We start from the raw sequence: 20,735 nt of genomic DNA, 5'->3' as shown, positions 1-20,735 counted from the left end.
AAAACCCAATCCAACACGCGATAAAAACACAGAGCAAAGTTGAAGTAAGGGTATCATTGGACCAATACAGTAGTGTTCTGTACATATTTATGGAAACCCCTTCTAATGGCCTTATCTGTGAAAGACACGAACATGAAGTCCGCCGTCGATGTGAAGATTAATCAGTGTCCTGTAGTTGACACAGTCTTCTTGTCATCACTCAACCTGAAATCAAAGTAACGTAATAACACAGCAGAGAAACTGCAGTATGATAATGTAGAGAAGTGGAGGTTAGAGCCTAAGAGTCTCTGCCAAAGCTGCATGAAGATATTGCATCTTTTCAAAGGTGCCTTCACTCAAATTGGCAGCAAAATCCATTATATCTGTTGCATCTTGTTTCTCAGTTACTGCTTCTTTAATCTCTTGAGCTACTTTCTCCTGTACTTGAGGGTACTTGCAAAGCATATATATATATATATATATATATATATATATATATATATATAACCCAAGAAAGGATGGTTGCTGCATGTTGTATCTTTGCCTGCTATAATTAAGTTTAATATAATGTCACGCAAATGTACCTTGGATCTGCTCCAGGTAATTGCAGAAACCTTGACAAAATGTCTTCTTTCTTCCGCTGCAACTGGCAAAAGGTATAAGGTTTTAAGCATCTACATTTTCTTTTAAAAAAAGTAGAAGCTAATAAGTGGTTCACCTACAGATAAATTAGCTTCTGGTTTACTCATCTGCTCGTTTTTTCTGGGGATCAGCTTATAAACAAACGCATCAATAGTTCTTATATTATCCGGTAACTTGGCTTCTGATCCTATATATATTGAGAGCTCTTTTAATCTTCCAAAAGATATCAACATATCAACCATCTTGTCTGAACTTTTAACTTCAAACAAAATGTTGGCAAGCTTTGCCTCATTTTTCCTGAAGACCACACTACTGAAATCCCTCAGAACCCTTGTTGAGCTCGATAGTTTCCTCTGTTCCCTCCACTTATCACCATCAACTGTGAATATCCCATCCCCTAACAGGTGCTTTAGATTGCTGTAGTTATACCATCCCCGAAGAATTATACCATCATGTATCGTAGACGATTGCAAATTCAGGGGTATATGTTTATACAGGAATCGAGATACAATTACAGTTACAAGGGAGAAAAGGTCAAAAGAATCTCCAGATAAAAATCCACGAAAAAGAGAAAATTCCAGTATTTGATGAATATCTTTCCGTCAATAGATAGGAAAGGGTGTTTGATATAGGGGAAAAAGAACTCAATGAACTGCTATGGATGAAATACCCAAACGGTTTTCAGTGGCGATATTTTGTGGCGAGCTTTATCGCCACAAAAGCTAGTTTGTTTTGTTATTAGCTTTTGCGGCGACTAAACAGAACAGATATGCTAATGTCGCTACTCAAAACAACGACACTTATTGCGGCGACTTAACATGAACATTCTCACTGAAAACCTTAATTATGTAGTGTAAATAATTGAGAACCTATAGGTAGACAGATCTAAGCAAGGTGACTTTTAAACTCTCATATAGCCCTATATTGTATAAGTTGTTGAATACAATTGGATGCTAACAACTTGAATTATGCTACTATTAACTAAAGTTGGTGATGATATTATAACATAAATAGTACGACGAAAACGAAACTCCGAATCATCAGTTGTACTCGGTATGGGTATTTCTCCTATATACAAAATTAAATTACTGAATAAAATAAAATAAAGTCCCAACATAAAAAAGGTTTTTTTTTTTTGGATTTTAAGAAAATGGTGTACCTTGCCATAATTGTGAAAGTTGATTTTGAGAATGTACTCAACGTTAGCAGGGTCAGCAGTATAAATCTCATTCCTGGAAGAACAAATTAATCTCTAAGTCCTGTGCTTGTATGCTAGATCAGTCATGTAAGCTGATCGAAAACGGTGCCACCAATTGGATGGTATAATTAATCTCTTTTTGCCATGTTTCCCTAGTAGTTTTCTGGTCAGAATATGAACTATGAACCCACAAAAAACAAGTGAGAGAATGGTGGCTGTTGTGAAGATCATGGAGCTCTGAAGAATATTATCCATGGAAAACAACAATAGAGTAATTTGGTTTCCATTATGAAAAGTTGAAGTTACTTGGACTGAAATTGTACCACTGGGACCGCAGGCCATAGCTCATCAAAGTTTCTGTCGATGTCGCCCGAAGATTATTTTTTTCACAAAGGGTACTTCTATAGTACTTGATCTTCCACATTTTTGCCATATCCCTTCATGTTTATGGATGACTTCTTTGTTTTCTTTACAACCTTTTCTTGGATAAACGGATTCTCGCGAAACATGTAAAAGACCATGAAACAATATTAGCAATATATACGATCTTTACTCTCGAGCAAGAACTATAGATTGAATAAAAAATCTATGAGATGCTGATCGGTCATTTTCTCTGGACTCTTCTTGCTCTCCAACATAAACCTAAAGAGTATAATTCCTCCTTATCAATCTTTCAAAAGCGGAAAATATATTCATAATTATGATAGATTGAAAGAGATTCCATACTTTAGAAGATGCAAATGTTTCATGTCTAGCACTCCCAACAATCGAATAATCTCAAATTAAAACTTAATGAATCTTCATTATATTTATAGTTTATTGACCTTAAAGAATGTTATTTCATTATATAATCTCAAATTAAGACTTAAAGAATTAAAGTACTGCAATCCTACAGGGTGTACTATATTTATAGTTTTATTGGCATTAGAAATAGTCATTACATTCATCACATGGTAATCACATTAAGAAGTTGCTTGGAATTAACTCATTTTTTGCTGATTATTTTGTTCAAGGCTTATTGGAGTTTCCAGATAGGCCATTGGCATTACAAGAATTCATCCTCATGTGTCGAGGGAAAGGGAGAGATCACTACTTTTCCTCTGGCTCTTCCAGTTTCTAAGTAACTAAACGCCTCGATAACTTCATAGAAGTGAAATGGACTTGCAGGATCAATTGTTGCCTTTAGCTTTCCATTCTCTAGATATGGTTCAATCTTCTCAAAAACTTCTCCACATACTGTCAAGTTTGAATGCATTGCTCTAGGATTTGAAGGAGGCCATGTTATGTCAATTATTGGTGCTTCTTCTTTGGCCACCACATAGGAATTCTTGGAGTCACCTAATAACAAGTTTATAATTTTGATGAGAAAAAACTGCACGTAGAAAAAACATTAGTAGAAGATAGTTGAAATGGAAAAAAAGAACATGAACAAAAGTTACCTATTGTAACCCTTCGAGGTTGCCCAGGTTTGGAGGGTGGTCATCTATACGGATGACCTGGGATCGAATCCCCCCTCAATGCTTTCTGGGTTGAGCCTGTCGCATAGGGCTTGCCTAGTGCGGTTTACATCCCCTGTGTGGTTTGCAGGCTATTATACATGGGAGGTTTACCCAGTGCGCATAAAGTGCTCACCCGAAGGGCAGAGACTGTGACAGAGATTGTAGCGGCTGCGGGTTTCCCCTCTTAAAAAAAGAAGAAGTTACCTATGGTGTCATAGACAAGGTCATATTTCTCCTTAATGTCTTCATATCTAGTTTTTGTATAGTCAACAACTTTGTCAGCTCCCAAACTTTTGACGAACTCCACTTTGGTAGTACTAGTAGTTGCTGTAACAAAAGAAGCTCCATAAAATTGCTTGGCCAGTTGAATAACCAAAGATCCAACACCACCAGCACCTCCAACTATAAAAACACTCTGCCCCTTCTTAAAACCTGCTGTTTTGAAGCCTTCAATTGCAGTTTGAAATGCCACAGGCAAGCTTGCTGCTTCCTCAAATGAAACATTTTTTGGCTTCCTTGCCACTAATTCCTCCTCAACTACAATAAACTCTGCTAATGTTCCCAACTGCTTTATTTTATCAGTGGTGAAATTTTGAATGTTCCCATAAACCTCATCACCTATATCAAATCTTGATACAGAATCTCCTTTCCCCACCACAATACCTGCCATGTCACAACCTGGAACAAACTGCACAAACATCCTGATATTCATTATGATATGTTGTCAACAGAGGTTGAACGCAATATGTGTTCTATAAGTTCAACTGAATCCAACATTTTTTCCGCAAAACTTACGTAAATATTGTGAAGAATCCCTAAATTTCAATAAATAATAAATTATGGACATATAATTTTAAAAGTGCAATGGATTCAGTGGTAAGAACATAAAAGGAACCGATCAAGTTTATATTCTGGAACCGCCTCTAGCTGTCTAAAGGCTCTTATACACATGTAGTTTTTGGATGAAAAGTCAAAAGAGTCGTGGCGCATGCAAGTGATGGTCCTCTCAAGCTATTTTAAGGCTGGAGGGAATGATTCTTGTGCTTGTGATAATAAGTAAAAGTATATACTCACAGGAAAATCTAAAGGGACAACGGGTCGTTGGCGGAACTTGAAATCAATGGGATTCAAGGCTGCAGCTTTGACTTGAACAAGTAGTTGATCATGTTGAGGACAAGGAATTGGGAAGTCTTCTAGTTTGAGTACTTCTTTAGGACCATACTCTTCATACATCCAAACCTTTTGCAACTGTCTCTTCACATGGTTTTGTTCTCCAATCAAAAACTTCATCTTTGCAGTTCAAGTAGACTTGACAAGAGGAAATTCAAGGCAAAGGATATAAATGCTGATCAAAGAGGAGGAAAGGATAAGGATGCGATGCAAGAAACCAGGGGAATAGAACAAATCAAAATCAAAGGGCAGCCCGGTGCACCCGGTGCATTAAACTCCGGCTATGCGGGGTCCGGGGAAGGGTTGGCCGGACCACAAGGGTCTATAATATACGCAGTCTTATTTCTGCAAGAGGCTGTTTTCGTGGCTCGAACTCGTGACCTCCCGGTCACATGACAACAACTTTACCAGTTACGCCAAGGCTCCCTTTCAATAGAACAAATCAAAATGACATATAAATTTTCAGGAGATACAGTTAATGTCTTTATTTGTTAAAACATGATCATAGGACTAATTGGTAAATTGAGAAGTTAGTTATCCATTGTAATACACGACAGTGAGTTCCACTTAAGGGGCTACAGGTTTGAGGGTGATTTCTTTTGTTTCTATGCATGAATAACTGAGGCTACTGATTCTTGAAACTTAGAGTTGCTCCAGAAATTGTTTTCTTGAAAAGAAAATATTGAAAAGAAAGAAAACGACCCCCAGGTAACTATGCAAATTCTTGACAGTAACAAATCCATATGACGTTGTAGACAATTAAAATTTTACTAAATTTAAATTCATAAGAAATTTGGATTTTATCATAAATTAAATATATACTAGTCAAAGTAAATATTATGAGCTAGTATGATCGGGTCAATTATTTAAATCTAATTTAATTGATTTAAATAAAAGTCCAATATTTTATTGGGCTAGCCCGTCAATTGGTCTTCTATTAAATGGGTCGGCCCATAATCCTCAAGCCCAATAATCCACTAGGATTTTCTTGGAGACTACTCCACCCCACACATATATAAAGGGGTCAAAGTAGAAGGCTAAGAAACAAGCAAGTAAGCAGAAGGAAAGACTAAAGAAACTCTGAAGAATAACATCCAGGTCTTCATCCATATCTGCAATCGTCGTCGCTTCAAATCTTCCGTTCGTGATAACCCAACATCAAATCCTGGTTCGTGAAGAGCTTCAAATTGTTCATGACGTACTACAAATCTGAAATCCGTCAAGTTCAAAGTCAAGCTTTCAAGCTCTTGAACCATCATCCGTGAGAAGAAGAATCAGAGGACTACATCTCTTTAGATTTAGAGATATTTTAGAGATTGTAACCCAATCACTTGAAATTGAATATAATATTTGTCGCTATATTTCTTGTGATTATTATTTTTCAGGAGCGAATTTTAGTCCTTACAGACGTGTTTCATTTAGTTTTACCAATTGGCTCTAAGCTTGGGTCATGTGTTTTTCGATGATTTGATTAGCATTTTTCTATATTTTAAAGAACGAGTAACTATATTAAATTAATCCTAATTACGTTGAGCAGTAAAATCACTTCACAATTTTTCATGGATTAGTAAAATCATGGGATACATGATCTTTGCAAAACAAAGTAAGCAAAATTGCGATAGGTTGATGGTAAATCATTGGAATAAATATAGTAGATTAATTTAATAATATAAAAAGATGTACATAAAAAAATTATTTATATTAAAAAATTTCGCACATCTTGAGAAATTGGAAAAAATAAAGAGCTGGAGCTTCTTCTCTTCACAAGAAAAAGAATGCTTGCGAAGAAGAGTCTAGTGGGAACTTGATTTTCAAGCTACAAACAGAATCTCTTAAAAGTCAAATATGAAAATGGTACGTTCTCCATTAATCATCCCTTAATATTCACAATATTTTCAAGAATATTTTTTTACATCATACCAAACAGGGCCTTAACATGCTAAATTTTCCAATTCTCCATTAATACAAATTTCTCAGATATGAGTTTTCTCAAAGATCTGGCTGAAACCCTAAGCTCGATCTTTTCCGACACTCCATCATCGTCTTCGCCTCAGAACGATCGTAACCTAAACTCCGCCGATCGGACGATGGACGGCGTTGCCACCGGCAACGAACGGGCGGCGTATAAGCTGAAAGGCTACTTTGATTTGGCCAAAGAAGAGATCGACAAAGCCGTTAGGGCTGAAGAATGGGGATTGGCTGATGATGCAATTTCCCATTACCAAAATGCTCAGAAAATACTCGCCGAAGGAATTTCTACTCCGGTTCCTTCGTATATTACTTCTAGGTATTCAATTTTTTCTTTTTCAATTACATTCAAGTTTGAATTTTTTGGTGTATTTATGCATGCTATTGTTTGATTAGATTTATTGGAGGCTTAGTGCTACTGCAGCCACTATTTTAATGTGACGCTGAGTTCGAACTTTCTAGAAAAATGTGATTTTTGTTAAAAAAAAAAAAGAAAAGGAAATTGTTCAACCACGCGCATACATGTATGGTTCAAGTTGAGAGCAGAGGATATGATAGGTCATTGTTTGCTTAAACATGTTTAAATTGAATGAGTACAGCTTATTGCTGTGTTAATTTGCTTATGTGATGGTGTTATGGAAGATAAAATTAATCCAATGCTCAGTGGTTGAACGGAATGCTATAGAAGATTATATAATCAAATCCGACTAGTTTGGGATGGAGGTGCTTGATTGGTTGATAATTTGGTTGAGCTAGGACTTCTGAAGAAGGAATGACGTGCAATCTCTTTCACCTGTAGAACTGTTTTTTAGCTGACTAAAATGTAACTTGTGATGTGTAATTATCATGTTCCTTTTCAGCTGTTACGCTTCAGTGAGGCAAAATAGAGAGATACATGCATTGTGCAACTACATTTTCAACCATAGCTTTGCTTTAGTATCGAGGATAACCTGGAGATCCATGACAAGTGTGTTGTTTCTTGTGTGTGTTGGCTTCTTGTCTTTAACTCAAACTAACACTGCTCTTTACTACTTCTTAATGTGAGTTTTATGTAGTTAGTTGTAATTTCTGATTCTCCTTTAGTTCAATAGCCCCTCCACACAGTTCTTCTGAATTTCGAATAGTATTCAAGATCCTCTGTTTTCGATTATCTAATAAATCACTTAATGAAAGTAGATTATTTTTCCATTCCTTTCCAAAATTCCATAATCCCTTCCCGAACCAAACATGAATCTTTCGATTCATTTGGCTCTCACGCTCAATTACTTAAGGTACATTCTCATATCTTTTTTTATATGAATGTAATGAGCCTATCTTCTCTTCTTTGTTCATATTCCAAAAAGATATCGAAACTAATGTAAGACCAAAATATTCAGAGGACTCTTCTGACAAAATAAAAAATATGTAATTGTCAGCAAAGTTGTTTCTTTTTTTTTTTTCAAATCCAAAAAGCTCTTCTTACTTAGAATAGGTCGTCGATTCAGCATTAGATAAAGGGGGTAAAATCCCCGTTTTTACAATTTACAATAAGCGGTTCAAATCATTTTATCAATATGAGTATCCTATATCGATAAAATATTTATTTTGAAACCACCTCTATACTAACATAGTGGTAGAAAGAGTACCATGCTGCGTCTAGACTTCAAACAGTTTGTTTTAACCATGTTAATAGTTCCACATTATTGGTTAATAGAGAATCAAAATCGATTTACCAATGAATCGCGAAATGCTATGGTTCTTACATATAATTTCTGAATTTATTCAGAAGTAATTCGCGAGATCATGCACCTCTCTTTCCTAGTTATAACGAAAAAGGGTACAACTGGGTGGTCCAGCCTATTCTTGAAATAAACAACTCGCACACGCTCCCTTTCCAAAAAAAATCAATACACCAAGCACTGCACTTACATTTATTGGATTTGTTGCTAAAATATCGGTATTAAACCCGAAACTCCCGGCAGATGGCCAGTGGCCCAAAGAAACGAAAGAATCGGTTACGTTTTTCATATGATCTCCTCTTATAGATAGACTAAAAAATCGAACAGAGTTCTTTTTGTAGCACTTCGCCCCTCTTTTTATTTATTCTTTTATTTTTTCTGAAATTGAGTCAAAAAATAAAAAATATTCGAGTTAGTTATAAATTATGAACTAATGAACTAGCCCTTTTATTGGTTATTGGAACACTAACATTTACTAAAAAGAGTTTCCCTTGGTCTATGAACGGGAAGGATGAAAGCGAGTCAGTATGCTAATTCCTCATCCGCAAATCAGCCCTTCCCGTAGGTTCTTTTCTCAAAGAATAAAGAATTGGAGGAGGGAAATCTTGATAGAATTTGAAAAAGCAAACGACAAGTCGAAGGCAATAAAATATGAAAAATGTATTTATTTTTCATATTTCTAAGCTAAGATTAAACAAAAGGATTCGCAAATAAAAGTGCTAATGCTACAACCAGTCCATAAATTGTTAAAGCTTCCATAAAAGCTAGACTAAGCAATAGCGTACCTCGTATTTTTCCCCCTGCCTCAGGCTGTCTCGCGATACCCTCTACAGCTTGACCCGCAGCAGTCCCTTGACCAACTCCGGGTCCAATAGAAGCAAGCCCTACGGCCAATCCAGCAGCAATAACGGAAGCGACAGAAATCAGTGGATTCATGATAAGTTCCTCGTACCAAAAAAAGAAATGGTTAATGATACAATCAACCAATGAGTTATGACTTAATTATTCCCTCGCTAGGACTCATCCAGTCGAAGTAACTAAGAACTTCGGATTGAAGTAATAAGATTATTGAATCATCAGAACTACTTCGATATATCTTTTTTACTTTTTAGCCACAGAGTCTTTGGGAATTACTTCTAATTATGTGCAATTCAGCGTTATTCACATGTACAGAATGCTAATTCATTGAACACCACATTTTGCAATTGTCTGTGTTGACTGGATTCTTGTGTTTTAACACTTTTCTGTCTCTTTTATTTCTGTAGTAGAGTTATTTAGTTGATTTCTGATGCAAAGTTAGATGTTTGGTGTGATACGTCGACAGCAGTAGGTACATAGGATGAAAACTGGGCTGGTTTGTTTCAATATACTTAGTAAAATGTAAAGAAAATTTTACGATTAAAGAAATGCATGGAAATAAATCATCCGTTTCTGGCATATCTGATTTTCTTGGCCATCTGATGGATTATGGTGTAATTGGGCCGCCCTCTTGTGGTTTTTAAACAGTGAACAAGAGAAAGTGAAATCATATCGTCAAAAGCTAACAAAATGGAAGTCTCAAGTTTCAGAGAGACTTCAGACTCTAAGTCGACGGGCAGGTTCGAAAATCCTATTCCTTATTGCATTGAGTTTCTAATCTTATCTTAACCAGCAGGGAGAGTAACTAAGTACTATTTCTTGCTTCCCTTTGCCCACTCCCATTTCAGGTGGCACATCTGCAGTCAAGGTATGAACTGCTGTATGAAATTTGTTATGTTGAGTAGACGATTTCAGATGTTCATTTTAAGCTAACAAATACTACATCTTTTCCATCCAATGGAATTGCAAGTCTCCTTCCTATCTCGTCGTGATGATACATCCTAATAACTCCACAAGTTCGCCTCGATTTAACGCTATTTGAATAGCTAGAGCTTGGACAAGCTTGATTTAGAAGGCTTGCGCTTAGCTCGACACTTTGCTTATGAAGGAATCAACTATTATTGAACGGAGAAGACTAAAAGACCCATGGATAAGAAAGAAAAGAAAGTAATTTATTTTAAATTAGTGTTATCAAAGGTGAAAAGCTTTAAATAGCGCTCTAAGTCTATTGGGGCTTTAAGCACAAAGTGCATTTAAAGTGTGGGCATTAGTAAAAAAAAGGCGCAATGAATAAAAATAAAAATATATTCGTTAAGCAAGAAAAAAGTAACAAATTCATTCATAAATGTTTTCCTTAACAATTATTATATCTCTTTGCAGATTATATTTTATTGTTTAGTACCGCTCCATTCAACATAGAAAGCATGGCCTATAAGGCGTACGACTTAGTGCCTTACCATCACTGAACTGCAGCTTAAGCAATGCAAAGCCCCCTCCTTCAGCTTTTTTTAGCTTCAGGGCGTAAGCGCGCCTTAAATGAGCTTTTGACAACACTGTTTGAAATGGAAAGTTCAAATCAATCATTAAACTCTGAACATGGGCGTCAAATGTTTTTGAAACTGTCATCATAGAAAGTTTCACGAGCTGAGCTAGCCATTTGTCACGATGCTGGGTCTGGTTCATCATTCATGTTACCCCTACTCCCACAGTGGCATACTTCTGAATGAATCCAGAATTGGGCATGTAGTGAATTTCTGAGATGTTAGTTACAAAGTGGGTATCATGTGATCATAATGGATTTTGGCATGTTGTCCCCAGATTTCAGCACCTCAAACCCAAAGGCTGGCTGTTTCACAATCAAGTTCATCTGCTCGAAAAGGAGAATCTCGAACTGCGCCTAGTTCTGGGAGAGGCAGCTCTGTTATGAGGGTTCCTAATTCCGGAAAAGACAGCTCTGTTGCGAGGGTTCCTATTAATAGCATATCAAGCCACAAACCTTCACAGGAATCTGCTAATGGGTATGATCCAAAGTTGGTTGACATGATAAATTCTGTAATTGTGGATAGAAGCCCTTCTGTTAAATGGGAAGATATTGGTGAGAAGCCATCCTTTCTTGTGCCTCCTACCCCTATGTAGTGATTTGTAAAATTGTTTATTCTTGAATTGGGTTTTCCTGCAGCTGGACTTGAAAAGGCAAAGCAAGCTCTCTTAGAGATGGTAATTCTACCAACCAAAAGAAAGGACCTCTTCACTGGCTTAAGAAGGCCTGCTAGAGGTATTGCTTCTATATGTGATTACCATTACAAAACCCTAGGAACTTGATTCTGGCAAGGTTGATGTTATGGTATGACAGGTCTACTTCTTTTTGGACCACCGGGTACTGGAAAAACCATGCTTGCCAAAGCAGTAGCTTCAGAGTCGGAGGCAACATTTTTCAATGTGTCTGCTTCTTCGCTAACATCAAAGTGGGTGTGTGTCTCTTTTGTTTGTGCCTTTGATTGAGTTTGTTTTGCATCATTTGATATTCTGAGCTTCACGTTCTTATATTGTTATGACAGGTTGGAGAGGGTGAAAAGCTTGTCAAGACACTTTTCATGGTTGCCATTTCCAGGAAGCCATCTGTAATTTTCATGGATGAGGTAAGACATTATCAGCAATTATTATATCGATTGATGCCTCAGCTATTATACTTATTCAATGTTTTTCCTGCTAGGCCTTCATTTAATGAACATGAAAAATACCTATAAAGAGAGTCTTTATCAATTATTTTTACCTATTAAACAAATAAGGAAATTAGAAAACTTATATCCCTTTCCCATTTCAAAAAAAACTTATATTCCTCTTCCATCAAAGGCAGACTTTCTTTGGTGGGTGGGTGGGTGGGGGACAGATTAAACAGAAAAAAGTAGAGAGTTGTATCAGTGAAAATTGCTTCGGACTGATAAGAGGTGAACCCGGACTATTTCCAACTCCGTTTTACTAGCAAAAAAGGCAGCTTGGTATGAAGCTTCTTCTATATGCAGGGTCCATAGAAGGGCTAGAGCACATTGGGCCTATTGTAAGAAGTCTTACCTTGCATTTCTGCAAGGGGCTCTTTGTACGGTTTGAAACCTTGACCTCTTGGTCACATGGCGGCAACTCTTACCATTGCTTTGACGTGCAAACATATATTAGAATATAGAAAAAAGAACTTAAGAAGAGCAGGTTCGCTTGCCATTCCATGTCATGCTTTTGCTTGATTCCTTAACGAGTTGGACAAATGCACCTTCTTCTTCTTTTTTTTAACCTACTTCAAGGCCTTTGAGATTAGCTAACTAGTTTACGGGCAAGCAACATCATGTTTGATGATGATTTAAAACACTGCCTTTACTCTCTTGGCACATCTGTCAGTTAGGTGAAAGTGAAGCTTTCTTGGTCAAGTCATGGATGGACCTCTGTATGATCTGCAATGTTTGCTATGCAATTTTGGAAAGTAACGCAAACTATTAGCTTTGTATAGATTGTTTGTTTACCTCTAACTGATTGGCATTTTAGTTTGCGTCCTAGATATTTGTGTTATATGACTTTGTTTTAATTCTTCTAAATGAAGTCTAAAATTTGGTTCTTGTAGATACTTTGGTAAACACTGCATGTATTTTCTTTTCACTTATCCAAAAGAAAAAATAGTTTTTTTTTTGATAAAGTCCAAAAGAAAAAATAGTTAGTACTCCTGCTGTTCCGTTTTATGTGACACTCTTTCCTTTTCAGTCTGTTCCAGAAAAAAATGACATCTTTCTATGTTTAGAAATAATTTAACTTTAAACTTCCTATGTTACCCTTAATGACCCGATTTTGTAGTCTTAAGACCATAAGTTTCAAAATTCTTCTTTCTTTCTTAAACTCCGTGCCAAGTCAAGCATGTTCACATAAATTGGAACGAAGGGAGTATTATTATATTTATTTAGACTTTGTTGCTAATAAAGTACACGTCTGCCACTTGTGTCTTTCATTGTTAAAGACATCTAAACGAACATTTGTTGCTTATTGGTAGCAAATCTTACCTTCAGGCTATTTTTTTGGTTAACAGATAGATAGCGTTATGTCAACTAGAACTACCAATGAGAATGAAGCAAGCAGAAGGCTGAAATCAGAGTTTCTAGTTCAGTTTGATGGGGTGACATCAAATTCTGATGACCTGGTAATTGTAATTGGTAAGCTTCATGCTGTTTCTGTACTTCTCTTAGTTATGGTGTCTCTCTCAGTAGCTGGTCCTGCTAATTGATGCTCAGGGCTTTGTGTTTTCTGGGTGTAGTATCCTGGATCCTTGGTTACAGAGGCGGATCCAGAATTTTGGCAGGATGGGTGCACTATTAAGAAGAAGTGGATCCAGAATATAAATTTTATGGATTCAACATTTAGTTCTTATTATTGCGCACCCATTACGCTTTTGGAATATAAATCCGAAATTAATTTTTTCTTTATAAAGAGTAATTTTCTTACATATTTGTCTATTTGCACGTTGAAAATATTGGGATCAGTTGAACTCATTGACTATACACTACATCATACGATGTTACTAGTTTTAAAATATATATTTTGTTTAATCATATAAGATTTACAGCGACAAAAGAAGAATAGGAATGTTAATGTGTGAAAATATTGAAAGAATAAATCAAACAATTAAAGAAATAAAAAGAAAAAGTACATTACTATCCAAAAAGTGACACTAGATACGCCCATCCCCGTGGGCGTCGAGTTCTAGAAAAAAAAGGAAAAAATAACAAGATTGACATAGGATTTGAACTCACAATCTCAGTTAGAGAGATACACCTAATAACCATGACATTATATAATACTTTGAGCATGGGTTCACATACATACATTTAAATATTTTGAAAAAATATAACATCATACATGATTTAGGGAGGGGAGCATGGGTTCACGTGCCCCATGGACCCCCCCCCCCAGATACGCCCTTGCTTGGTTAACGAGTTCTTTTTAGGGTTGGGTTTAGTTAAATGAACCGGGTATTTAAAGTGTGTTTATGGCCTTGCACGTGTCAATTTAATCCATGGGTCGGATTTCTTAACGGCTGAGGGGTAAATCTAACTAATACTACGTCGGTAGGGTTTAATTTGACCGAATAGTATAACAGAGGGTAATTTTTAAACAATATCCAATAGTGGAGGGGTTAATATGACCCTTTTCGGAAAATAAAATGAGAATACACTATCAGAGAAAGATTTAAAAAAAAAAAGAACGTCGTGACCTAATATGCTTAAGCTCATAATTTACATAGCCAAACCGGCAGAAAAGATAAAGAATCTAATAACCTTAGAATGTTCGAGACACCGTGCATTTGCCTAACACTACAAAGATGTGAAGTTTTAGTGTTCAACATGTACCAAGGAAAGGCTCTATCTCCACAAGATAGGGGTAAGGTCTGCGTACGCACTACCCTCCCCAGACCCCGCTATGTGGGATTATACTGGATTTTTTGTTGTTGTTGTTTGAATTCTGGAACTTTTGTCTGCCAATGTCAAACTGACCCTGATGTAGTGACTCTAGATGGGCCCTCTTATATTTCAGTGACTCACAGATCAATAATCATGGGCCATCTGAAATTTCAGTGACTCACTGATCAATCTGGAGTTGTTCTGAGATCTTTGAGAATATGTTATCAGTCTACAGAAGTTGCTTTTTCTGGTCGTTTTATTCTCTATCTATTGTGTCTGAGCAGTCTGCCTATGCTGATGCAGGTGCAACGAATAAGCCACAGGAGTTGGATGATGCTGTTCTAAGGAGATTGGTAAGTGCTGGCACTTGATCAGAATGCAGTTCGTCTTTGAGAACATAGTTGCAATTTCATAGTTGGCTCGCTTAAAGACGTGTGTTATATTTTTTATTTTTTGGTCTGATAGGTTGAGTGGATATTAGGACAAATTAATGGACATGCAGATAAAGGGTATACACCTATACATCACAGCAATATGTTTTGAGTTTTTCCTTGACAAAATGTACATAAGTCTAGTGTAAAAAGTTACATAAGCCATTCTTCTTTATTCACAAGTCATTAGAAAAAAACCCAATTAACACCAGCAATTAACATTTTCAGTTCGTAATTTGATATCCTTGCGGCATCTTACATGGAAATTCAAGTGTGGACTGAGGGAATACGAGTGCCACATTACTAAAATAATCTTTGACTCTAGAAGATAAAGTGAAATTATATGAATCTGACCAGCAGCTTATAATAAGAAAGTAGAGAAAACTAAATGTCAAGTTGCAAATTGCTTCAGAAGTTGTCCCTTATTTTTATTTGAAGGGTGAATGTTGTTCCTTGTCTGTGATCGTAGATAGCTCATTATCAAAAAATTATTATAAATAGCTGTAAGACTGTTTTCTTCCTAATATGCTTGTTACTCTATGGAACAGGTCAAAAGAATATATATTCCTTTACCTGATGCTAATGTTAGAAGACAACTTCTGAAACACAGACTAAAGGGAAAAGCATTTTCCTTGCCTGGTGAGATTGCATTTGACAACTAGAACGATGTTATTCTTGTTGTTGGCTCACTGTCTGTTTGTAGACCATAACTTACAGTTCCCACTTAAAATGAGGAATTTAATAGTCATAGGCTCTCCCCCCCCCCCCCCCCCCACCAAAGTTTTTAACGAAGTTGATCAATGTATTACATAAGACGATTTACAATTTGAGATGTGAAATGTGGATGAAATCTAAAATGCATGCATGATATGCAAATTCTTAACCAAATGTCAAATGCATAGAAACATACAATGCATTACAGTCTGCAGAAGTATGATCATTACACTTCAACTGGGTTTTTCTATTCCACTTCTTAGAAAAAAAAGAACTTAAGTAAACATCTTAAAAGCATTTAAACAAAAGAAAAAAGGAAATCTCCGAAGATCTTGGAAAATTTGTCTGATTCAAACTTGGGATGGTAGGAAAGTAATGATGATTTGCATCCTTTTATAGAAGCTCAGTGAAAGTCTATTATGATTGAACATGTCTAGTTTAGTTATGTGCAGGAAAGCAAGATAATTGCAGTCTAGAGTTTTTAAAGTAATGGTGTTTGTGTCCCATATTTTATCACTGGTTTAAGTTGTCCGTGCTTTGACAAAAATCTTGCGCAGTCACTGCTGGCTTAAGGCCAACCACGCTTCCCCTGGCCCTCCCAACTTTTTTGTTTTTTCTCTTCATGGGAGTGGGAGAGGTCTCTCTTCGGTTCACATCAATTTTAGTGGGAAGTCCAAGGCCATTTCTCAATATTCCTCTTTATATGAAGCATATAAAGCATCCTTGCAATTGTTGCTTGAAAAATAAACATGCTTCATTTTTTGTTCTTCGAGTTCGTAATACAAGTTTGTCCGCTGTGTGTTTGATTATATATTATGATATCAATAAAGTCCAATGTGCATTCTAGACTTATCTTTCTGTAGCTTCAGTTGATAAAGGTTTATCTTTCTTATGTAGCTTCAGTTGATAAAGGTTTTTAAGCTTACTGATAATCCTACTCATTTGTTGTACACTCGAACTATTTGTTCTTATACAATCTTTTGAGGATGACATAGGATCAAATAAAATTGTTTGAAGGACTTCTAATTGTATTAGGAGAGATTATTTTTTTTTTTAATTTTTAATTTTTGTGAAATATGAGGCCTAGTTCTTACTTAGTTTAATTGCATATTGCAATGTTAGCTAACTCAGTTTTGTTTATTGGATGATAGGTGGAGATCTAGATCGACTAGTGAGAGACACAGAAGGTAAAAATGCTAAAAGTTCTTTCCATTAGCAAATTTTTGAACTGAACATCTGTTTCTTAAGAATCTTTATCAGTATCTTTTGTTTCTCATGGGAAATTCAATCTGAAACCTACTTTCTCACAGGGTATTCTGGAAGTGATCTTCAAGCCTTGTGCGAGGAGGCCGCAATGATGCCAATCAGAGAGCTTGGTGCTAACATTCTCAGAGTCGATGCAGATCAGGTGGTAATTTTTCTCTGGAGTTTACAGTGCTAGCTCTTGAATTTGTTTGCCTGTAGTAGTTAACGTTTCTACATGCACTAAAAGCATATTGCTGAAATGTTACTCCAAAGATACCTTGTGTTTTTCTATGAAGTTGAAATTGGAAGACTACTCTTCCAATTTCAACTTCAAGTACTCCATCCCTGTCTCCATTGTGTGGATAAACTTCTCATTTTGGGCTATCTCAAAATGTTTGACAGTTTTTACTGAAGTTTGTAAAGCTTATAAGATTTTCAAGAATTAAATTCGTTTGAAATTTAGCTCTCTGCTCAATCAACCTTGTCAGATATAGTACGGCGGGAGTATTCATACTCCTAATTGTTTCCTCGGAACCCGAAAGGTTGATGTCATTTGTTTTAGATGTTAGTTTGAGTTAGTTATACACCTTTGGATGCACTATCTGAAATTGGATTGCAGGACATACTTAAAAGCTTAGTGACTTGGAGTAGTTAGGACAGTTTGGAAATAGCAGATTTACATCTCTAGGTTTCCTTTGTAATTACATAATTTGTCTGGTTCTATTTCCGAGGATTGAAATTATATAAAGCTCTTTGATTGGAAGCAAGTCTATTTTCGTGGCGTGTAGATGATGAATAAATCGTGGATATTCTACTTCACGGATCACCATAAAATTGTGGATATTGACTCATCCAAAGTTGGTGTTCTGATTTTGCAGGTAAGGGGTTTAAGATATGGAGATTTCCAAAAGGCCATGACAGTGATTAGGCCTAGTCTGCAAAAGAGCAAGTGGGAGGAACTTGAACGGTGGAACCAAGAGTTTGGTGCAAACTAAACTCCTGAATGTTTGCGCAATCTGAAGTAAGCTAAAACAAAAGTTTATGACAAGCCAACAGATGATATTTGTTTTTTAGGCAGGTCAGTTTCTGACTGCATCTGTACATATTTAAGAACTTGAATAGAATATTATTCAAAATTTGGATATTTTCCAGGGAAGCATGTATAGATGATCAGGACGTGTGATACACGTGTTTTCTGGTTTCCCCTTGTGTCTAGATGTTTGTATAGGAGCTGACTGTTGAATACACTGTAATAGTGGATGACGTTCTTAGCAATCCCTAAATAACACTTTTTATTTATTTATAAATAAAATCCTCTTAAGGGAAGAGAGATAGGCAAACCCTTATCCATATAAGCTGCTTTTGGAGAGAAGCTACAAAAATAGCACGTTTGACCAAGCCGCAAAAATCGCTTATTTTGAGAAGTGTTTTTTTCAAAAGTGTTTTTCTCAAAAGTGCTTTTGGTGAGAAGCAATTTGTGTTTGGTTAATTAGTTTGAAAAGCACTCTGAGCAGCAATTAGTGTTTGGCCAAACTTTAAAAAACTACTTCTAAGTGTATTTTTCTCAAAAATGCTTCTCAAAAAAGTGTTTTTGGAGATAAGTTATTTTTTTCTGATTCTCCAAAACTGTATCTGCTTCTCCTCAAAAGTACTTTTTTTATTTTCAAAAGCTTGGCTAAACACCTTAATTTTTGGCCAATAAAAGTACTTTTTGCCAAAAAGAAGCTTAGCCAAAAGATTCTTAGTTGCACAAGTACGTTTGCCAAAGTAAGTTATAAGGTAAATACTTCGGATAATAGCAGTTTTTGTTTGGCCAAATTATTTGAGAAGTAATTTTGTTAGTATTATTGGGTGGACGAAAGTTCGTGATAGCTCGTAGATATAAGTACTTCGTATAGTAGCAACTTGAGTTTGACCAAAGGAAAGCGATTTTAATCTACAACGTATGAATGATTTCCATGTTCATTTCCTTCCTTACTCTATAGGACGAGCTTTTTTTTGGACTAGTTATTTGATGAAAACTACTTCGTTTAATTTTCTGATTTTTATGCCAGAAATAGTATTTACTGTACCAACTAGGACACTTAAAATGGCACTAACAAGGTGTCAATTCTCTCTCTCTCTCTCTATATATATATTTACAAATTAGAAAATATTCTTTATTAGCAGAGAATCTTAAATTTGGTATATTTGCTCTGTTTGTAAGATAAATCAATGACAATAGCGATGAACGTCTCAGTTTATGCAAGATAAAGCTGAATTATATGAATTTATCATTTAAGTGACATGTACTAACAAAACTTAAATAAATTATGATCTCATAAATTTAGTTGTTCAAACAAAATAAGGTCATATTTAAGAGCTAATTTAAATTGCATTATATGAAGGCAAATATGATTCTTGTAATTTACTTTAGATTTTGTATAATTCTTGTTAGATTGTATTGCATTAGATAACGTTTATGTTAGCGACGTTCCTAATTTATATATATATATATATATATATATATATATATATATATATATATATATATGTAAAAGAGGGAAAACAAATGCTAACTTGGCATATCTCTTAGACTAGGATTGCTATTTATCTTTTTTCTCATTTTTTTTGACATTTTCCACTTATTTCCCATTTTTCTTTTGTTAAGTACACATCTTTCGGTTACAATATATCTCCAAGCCGTTTTGTTTTTACAGAACAAATTTGTCCAAATGCATTTAATGTATTAGTTCTTTTCTCTTCGTCAAATAATTAATACCTGGATAACAACATTTATTATTTTTATCGAATAAGCCCAAAGGTCTGTAACTGACCTAATGATTGTGTAACTGCATATTAAATATCTGTGTAAATAAACAATTGTAACTGAAATGAAACCTGAATGGCTATAAAGGGATGCTATCATGAGGAAAGCTATTTTCGTTGACGAGCCCGTTAAGTTTTGAGAAAATGAGTAAGCCGAGGGACTTAAGGCGTTTGTATCTATTTGATTGAAATTTTACAGAGAAAGTTCCTAACGAATGTACTATGAGTTCCATGTACGTACTTTGTCTTTGTTATGAGGTATGCTACCTAAGTTTTCTTATATTCCAGCACTTAATATCATTTTTTATATTTCCTTTTTGCATGTGCCTTTTATCTTTTATAAGAGGTGGACATTACGGTTTTGAATAGTTGCTAGAGTACACTATTGATTAGATAGTGATAACTCCTTTTACTATTTATCGGGTTGACAATGTAAGATTAAGTTGAATCACATATATAGTCACACATGCCTTTTATCTTAACTGATAAGTTCAACGTAACATCTAGGTCTTTTTGGCTACTTTTTTCTTGTGAATAATGTATAATGTACAATGGCAGAGAAGCTATCAATACAAGAAAAAGGCAAAATACATAAATTACCCCCGAACTATGACCCAAATCCCTTTACACACTTTTTAGGAACGAATATTACTTTACACACCCAACCTTTCTAAAGTGTATCTAATACACACTGCTTTGCCCACGTGGATAATGCGTGTTTTTCCCAACAAATGAGTCGCGTGAACAAAAGAATTTGGTGTCAGATGTCAATTTTTTTTTTAGTTTTTTAAAATTTTAAATTGAGTCATCTTCTTCCTTTTTTAAAATTCTGCCATAGCTACTCCTTGAGCTCCACCACCCGATCTCCTTCTTCTGAAATAGATATACCACGATTTCTTATATCTCTTCTCGTTGTAGAGAAGCTTAACTTGAGCTTTACCCATGGCGAAGTTAAATTTTAGGAAGCGAGAATTTTTCGAAATTTTTTCCAACTATTAAAGCTTAGCTCAAGATTTTGTACATTCTTTAATTTTATTAATGGATGATTTTTTAAATAGTTGACTTGTGGC

General features: G+C 35.6%; 2 protein-coding genes and 1 pseudogene across 3 annotated transcripts; 1 reads left to right on the top strand and 2 right to left on the bottom strand.

Moving 5' to 3' along the window:
* Window positions 1-270: 270 nt before the first annotated feature.
* Window positions 271-3,074, bottom strand: LOC107766096 (cytochrome P450 704C1-like; annotated as a pseudogene).
* LOC107766097 (2-methylene-furan-3-one reductase-like) lies at window positions 2,750-4,607 on the bottom strand. The gene is made up of 2 exons (XM_075256801.1): window positions 4,393-4,607; window positions 2,750-4,006 (listed from the first exon to the last, which is right to left on the bottom strand). The coding sequence occupies exons 1-2, from the start codon at window positions 4,549-4,551 to the stop codon at window positions 3,503-3,505; spliced, it is 663 nt and encodes a 220-aa protein (XP_075112902.1). The 5' UTR covers window positions 4,552-4,607; the 3' UTR covers window positions 2,750-3,502.
* Window positions 4,608-6,204: 1,597 nt separating this feature from the next.
* Window positions 6,205-18,169, top strand: LOC107766094 (uncharacterized). Of its 2 annotated transcripts, XM_016584820.2 has the most exons (14): window positions 6,205-6,342; window positions 6,466-6,775; window positions 9,681-9,772; window positions 9,881-9,900; window positions 10,851-11,127; window positions 11,212-11,307; window positions 11,386-11,501; window positions 11,591-11,671; window positions 13,099-13,222; window positions 14,771-14,820; window positions 15,447-15,537; window positions 16,764-16,799; window positions 16,923-17,020; window positions 17,736-18,169. In XM_016584820.2, the coding sequence occupies exons 2-14, from the start codon at window positions 6,468-6,470 to the stop codon at window positions 17,850-17,852; spliced, it is 1,506 nt and encodes a 501-aa protein (XP_016440306.1). In that variant the 5' UTR covers window positions 6,205-6,342; window positions 6,466-6,467; the 3' UTR covers window positions 17,853-18,169. The 2 variants fall into 2 exon arrangements, with proteins under 2 accessions (XP_016440306.1, XP_016440307.1); XM_016584821.2 differs by lacking the exon at window positions 6,205-6,342 and having other exon boundaries at window positions 6,365-6,775.
* The last annotated feature ends 2,566 nt before the right edge of the window (window positions 18,170-20,735 follow it).

Source organism: Nicotiana tabacum, chromosome 7, assembly GCF_000715075.1.
Source record: "Nicotiana tabacum cultivar K326 chromosome 7, ASM71507v2, whole genome shotgun sequence".
In the NCBI taxonomy this organism is placed as follows: Eukaryota; Viridiplantae; Streptophyta; class Magnoliopsida; order Solanales; family Solanaceae; genus Nicotiana; species Nicotiana tabacum.
Note: the sequence above shows the minus strand (reverse complement) of the source record. Positions and strands in the feature narration are given on the sequence as shown.